Source organism: Diachasma alloeum, unplaced genomic scaffold (genome assembly GCF_001412515.2).
Source record: "Diachasma alloeum isolate Michigan unplaced genomic scaffold, Dall2.0 Dall_scaffold_00185, whole genome shotgun sequence".
NCBI classification, from domain to species: Eukaryota; Metazoa; Arthropoda; class Insecta; order Hymenoptera; family Braconidae; genus Diachasma; species Diachasma alloeum.
The window spans coordinates 981193-987397 of NW_021680351.1; the positions used below are offsets into that span (position 1 = coordinate 981193).

At 40.4% G+C, this 6205-nt stretch overlaps 1 protein-coding gene across 1 annotated transcript; it reads left to right on the forward strand.

Annotated features, from left to right (window-relative positions):
* Window positions 1-1076: 1076 nt before the first annotated feature.
* LOC107048006 lies at window positions 1077-5175 on the forward strand. The gene is made up of 6 exons (XM_015270955.1): window positions 1077-1131; window positions 1217-1530; window positions 1670-2050; window positions 3160-3280; window positions 3467-3783; window positions 4468-5175. The coding sequence occupies exons 1-6, from the start codon at window positions 1086-1088 to the stop codon at window positions 4885-4887; spliced, it is 1599 nt and encodes a 532-aa protein (XP_015126441.1). The 5' UTR covers window positions 1077-1085; the 3' UTR covers window positions 4888-5175.
* Window positions 5176-6205: the final 1030 nt, after the last annotated feature.

Consider the following 6205-nt stretch of genomic DNA (forward strand, 5'->3'; position numbering starts at 1 on the left):
TTCTGTGAATGAATAGTTCGAGTATGCGATCCTTCGATTGATGGGAGTTGAATATTTCGGGCTCTCTAATTATATATTTTTTGTTTTTCCACGAAATCCATTACACATGGAATTATGCATATGGATTAATTATATACAACTTCTCAATCTGCTCGATCGATTGAAACGTTAATTATTTATAAATCATTAGTGAAAAAGTCGGCTTTCAATTTATTTTTCCAGATTATAAAGATCTTTCCCAACGGTTCAAGATAGAAGATCAAATGAAGATCTTCAAAGTTTGAATGAAAAAGCCATTGCAAAATGTTTGATTACCGTCAATAGAACCTCCGATATTCAACAACAAAATAGCCCCAATATTTGGACAAGCTTGAGAAGCCAAATATTGATCAATTCTCCATCACGACTTTTCTTCCTTAAGTTCATCCCTTCGTATGGACTAATTGTTTTAAATTTCATAATCTGTTCTACAGATTGAGACATTAATTATTCATAAATGATTAGTGAAGAAAAGATTCACAAATCTTTCTCAAAAAATCCGCCTTTCAATTTATTTTTCCAGATTATTAAGATCTTTCCGAACGGTTCAAGATAGAAGATCAAATGAAGATCTTCAAAGCTTAAATAAAAAAGCCATTGCTTTTACGAAAATGTTTGATTAGCGTCAATAGAACCTCTGATGTTCAACACCAATATAGCCCAAACATTTCTATACGCTTGAGAAGCCATTGCTCAATTCTCAATCACGACTTTTCCTCGCTACATTCATCCCTTCCCGAATGAGTGACGTCAAATCTTTTGATTCAAAAACATCCCCCAATGTTTTTATAACTTTGAATGGCCGGATCAATGTCACAATCATTGATACTTCCTTATCGTCTCCTCAAAGCCAAGTTCAAATCTCCCACCAAACATCAAGCGCGATCAGCCAAATTATTTAACCAACCGACATGTGTCAATATGTGAATCAAACAGGAAGAAATAACCAGCTGTCAGTATATTTTTATCACCGTCGATGCATATAAAACTGCATCTCATCTCTCCAACGATACATTCACCAACACCTTGGACAACCTAACAGCAGCATGACGAGCCTGACTCTCATCTTCGTGGCGATTGCCATCGTCTCCGGTAACAAGCACATCTGTTCCGTTCGATAGAGATAATCAATCGTCGATTTCACATTTATCATCAATAATCTCTCTGTAACTTTCAGTCGCCTATGCCAAACCTCCTCAGAAAATCGTCGGTGGTGCAGTAGCTTCGAAAGGCGAAATCCCGTACATTGTCTCACTCAACAAGAACGGCCGTCATTTCTGCGGAGGCAGCATAATCAGTAACAGACATATTCTGACAGCTGCGCACTGCGTCTACAGTTTCACCCCATCAACTCAACGTTCGCTGACCATCAGAGCCGGTTCCTCATCCTCTACATCTGGCGGAAAAACGTACACAGTTGACAAGATCGAGTTGCATCCAGAGTACATTGATCAGGCAGGATCACCACCGAACGACATCGCCATAATTAGGGTAATTTTTGTATTTTCAATGCTCTTTGGTGATCAGTAACTGAATCTGCTGATGGATTTGGAATCCGTGTAACTAGTTCAGAGGATGCGAAAGCTTCATTTGGCCGCGAACATTATGTTTAACATTATGTTATGTTTAGGTGAAAGAGACCATCACCTTGGACCAAAACACCAAGAAGATAGACCTGGTGACCGCAGAACCAAAAGCTGATGCTTCCGTCGTGGTGTCCGGCTGGGGATTGCGCAGCTCCCGATCTAGACTAACATCTACCGAGCTGTACACAGTGAAGATAAAAGTTGTGTCACCAAGTGCCTGCCGAAAGAGTCACGCAAGAGTAATCAAGAATACCCACGTCTGCGCATACGGTTCAGTTGGACATGGAGTTTGCATGGGAGACAGTGGTGGCCCGCTTGCGCTTAATGGTCAACTCGCTGGTCTCGTGTCATTTGGTCTGCCTTGCGCTATTGGACACCCTGATGTCTACACCAGTGTCTACCACTACAGGGATTGGATCAGCAAAGTTATGGCGGAAGCGTGAAATTGAGAGTGATGTGATAATGCCTCCGTCTGTTATGTTCTGAATAAAGTATCAATATTCAAAAAATGTTGAGTATTCAATTTCCCGAATCCCAATGGTGCCCGGAAATTAGTGATCTTCTATGATGTAGTGACGCTGGAAGCTTCCTACTCAGCTGTCCCTTCAAATAATATCTCTATGTTCAATAGTCTTTGGTAGTGAATGAATGAATCTGCTCTTGGATTTGGCATTCGTGTAGCTAGTACAGAGAGGGCGAAAGGGTCATTTGGCTTCGTCTGTTCTGAATAAAGTATCAATGTTCAAAAGATGTTGAGTATTCAATTTCCCGAATCCCAATGGTGCCCGGAAATTAGTGATCTTCTATGATGTAGTGACGCTGGAAGCTTCCTACTCAGCTGTCCCTTCAAATAATATCTCTATATTCAATAGTCTTTGGTAGCGAATGAATGAATCTGCTGGTGGATTTGGCATTCGCGTAGCTAGTACAGAGGATGCGAAAGGGTCATTTGGCTTTGTCTGTTCTGTTCTGAATAAAGTATCAATGTTCAAAAGATATTGAGTATTCAATTTCTCGAATCCCAACCATCTCCTATGATGAAATGGCTTTCAAAACTTTCTCCTTATTTGTCCCTTCGATGCATGATCGTCTAGTAAAATCCTGATGGCCCACTCGAGATTCACTGCCCCCACTCTTCCACTCACTCATTTCACTCTATTTCATTATCATACGATAGCTTTCGTAATAACGAAACATGAAATTCTCTCGTCGCAGCTTCGATCTACTACAGCAGCATAGTATCATCGTACCGAGGAAAACTTTTGAGAGAGTCTCGCGAAATAGCACTTGATAGCGCGTACGAAGGCAGGAAAATACAGTATTTCCTTCATACAATTTGTTGCCGGAAAATAGGAGGTACGCCGTCACTTATCGGAACCACACGTCAGTACTTCCATCCGCTCGTGACTTGAGGAAAATCAGAATAATCATGCGGCATGTGCGATTTATATATATATACAAGGTAAGATAAACTATTTGCGCACCGCGATAGATCTCAGTAGAGGCTCTACCGCCAAAAGACATCACACTCTAGTCTTGGCTATTGCTGTCATTGGTGATTGGAATTGTGCTGTTTCTTTTCATCATGCCTGCAAGGTTTCTGGATATGATCAATCTCTGCTTATTTGGGATAATAGTGCAAGCCACGACCGCAGGTGAGTGCATTATTAATTCAGTTTGACCATCAGGTTTGATCCTTGTGACCCCAGGGTTCGCGACTGTCATTTCGGCAGCGAAGCCATTCCTGGGCCCTCGTGACCCTAGGGTTCATTCTGTATCGTCTATACTTGTCGCCAATTCGACGCGATACAGAAATCACCAATGAAAGGATCGATGATCAGTTACAGTGGCGAATTTTCGGATGAGAGCGAAGATCGTCGGTGGTGTCGACACAAACGACGCCGAATACCCATTCTTGGTTGGTATAAGCACTGAGGATGGCTTCTGCAGCGGCAGCATCATATCAAGGCGATATATCCTCACTGCTGCCCACTGCGTCGCCGACCTCAAAGCTTCAGATCTTCCTCATGTTTCCGTCCGGACCGGGAATTTGAGGTCGAGAACATCAGGCGGCAATGTTTATGGGGTCGAGGAGATAGGCATTCATAAGGGCTTTGAAAATAACGGCAATTTTCCACACGACATAGCGATTATAAAGGTTAGTTTGAAGAAGATTTATGTTTTATTAAACCCGAACAAAGTAACCAATGCAGGTAGCACTGAATTGCCAATTTGGTAATCATCTTGCGGACATGAAAGGATCTTAGGAGTTGAACATAGGAGGGATACAGTCATAAGGGTCACGCGGAAGAGAGGAGAGGGACTATAGGGTCAAACAAACATGAGAGTCAAAGGAGAGAAACAAAAGGGGAACAAAACGGTTGTAAGGGCCTAATGCAAAATAAAGAGTGAAGTGGTCATGAGGGTCTTAGTGAGGTATTGGTGACCAATATTGGGACAATGTTGGTTGTCAACGTTGAGGCAATGTTGGTTGCCAACGTTGGGACAGTGTTAGCAGCAAGCTTTGGTCAATGTCTATGAACCATTGAATTCACTTTGAAAAATTGCGAATTCATTAGCAAAAGTATATATTGACCAATTGACCATATTTTGATGAATGCAATATTCCACTTGTTTCCATTGACCCCTACGATTGCTGCGTCGGTCTCCCACCTGTCCCTCACAATTATTTGACCCTTAAATCGTTCCTCTTCATCCCCTCTTCACTTCTAAGATCGTTTCACTCCCGCAATAAAGTGATTACCGAATTGGCAATGATATCCTCGAATTGGGATTCCCCTGTATCTGTGATCAGCCCAGCCAACTCATCGATATTTTTTAGGTGAATACGACAATCAAGTTTGATCGATATACCCAGCCAATTTCATTATCGGAATCGGTACCCCGTGTGTCTAACAAGGTAACTGTTGTCGGTTGGGGACGCATTGCCCCGTTGAATCGCACTCCCCCGCGAAAACCACAGAAGGTGGACGAGGTAGTGATCTCACGGAAAAGCTGTGCCAAAGTTCATCGGCCAGATCCCATTGACAGAACTCATATTTGCGTTATGGGAAGCAGACGATTTGGAATCTGCGCTGGAGACAGTGGGGGTCCAGCTCTCTTCAATAACGCACTCGTTGGAATCACATCGTTCAGCGGTCCCTCGTGTGCACGCGGCGTCCCGGATGTCTTCACCAGTATCCCGTATCATCTTGAGTGGATTGATAATACCATCAGGGAGATGAACACATTTTCGACGTAACTCGTCACCACTTTTATATCGTTCATCATTCTTTCCAGTCATTTCCCAACGGTTCACGATAGAAGATCAAATGAAGATCTTCAAAGTTTGAATAAAAAAATTACTGCAAAATGGTTGATGATCTTCGAGATGAACACATTTTCGACGTAACTCGTCACCACTTTTATATCGTTCATCATTCTTTTCAGTCATTTTAGGTGATTCCAGAGATATTCCGAATCTCGTCTGATCTCATTATTTAGTGGCGATGTAAGTTTTTGGAATAAAGAATTTGTCGTGATTTTTTAATTTCTGAAGGGTATTTTTTGGCGGAATTAAGAGGAGAGAGAGGAGGAAAGGTCTTAATTGATTTTCTTATCATCGTTTTGTTTGAAAAAAAATTGGGGACATTGATTAGTTAAATTAATTTTCAATTGATTTAATTAATTTTCTCTGGCTTAATTTGTTTGATGTGTAATGATTAATTTTCAACTAATCGTAACAAATTAACGAATTATTCATTTTGAATTATTATTGATTATTAATTAATTAATTAATTTGTTTTGATTATTTTTCAATTAAGTTAATTAAGTTTCTGTGGTTTCATTTGGTTGATTTGTAATGATTTAGAACATTGGGTTAATGAAGAAACCCCTAATGAGGTAGACAAAACGTTGGGCCATCACAAAGAATTCTTCAACTTCAACTTTATTTCTACGTTTATAAAATTGCTGAAGATCGCTTAGGCCAACCGGTTGTCATCTGAATTTTAAAAATAATTACAACGATAACATAAAATTATTCAAAAAACATTGAATATAAATTCCCGAAAAAATGTGTTTAACAATGAAAAATCCGAAAAAGTGTGGAGATGGCAGGATTTTCGACAAAATTTGATTGAAAGCTTGATTGAACAAAATTTCAAATGAATTTTTCGTTTAATCTCTGTCGTTAACACAGGTCTATCATTTTTAGAATTCATTGACATCAATGCGTCGACGAGAAAAAAAAGTCGACGATTAGTATTGGATTAAATCAGCCACGCCTAATTCAGTGAGTGAAAGTGATTCCATAATACTCACTCATCCCAAAATGACAAGCCCTATGAGACGTAATTTCGGTGCGCAATTAATAAATACGTAATTTACGGTTACAGTTATTAAGCCGAATTGGGCTAATTTAATGCATGTCGTAATCCGCGATTAACACATTGCCAGACCTTTCACCGCAGATCACAATATTCCTGAAGAATCTTTTTTTCTGGAAACGCTGGTCAAAAGGAAAGCGAGGCCCATTAGTTTTATAGTTTCTGCCGGGACCATGGGAATCAGTTTCTATC

Coding starts and splice junctions, on each gene's coding strand:
- LOC107048006 (XM_015270955.1), top strand. CDS start 1,086: ATGACGAGCCTGACTCTCATCTTCGTGGCGATTGCCATCGTCTCCG. Junction 1,132..1,216: donor GGCGATTGCCATCGTCTCCG/GTAACAAGCACA, acceptor TGTAACTTTCAG/TCGCCTATGCCAAACCTCCT. Junction 3,784..4,467: donor ACGACATAGCGATTATAAAG/GTTAGTTTGAAG, acceptor GATATTTTTTAG/GTGAATACGACAATCAAGTT.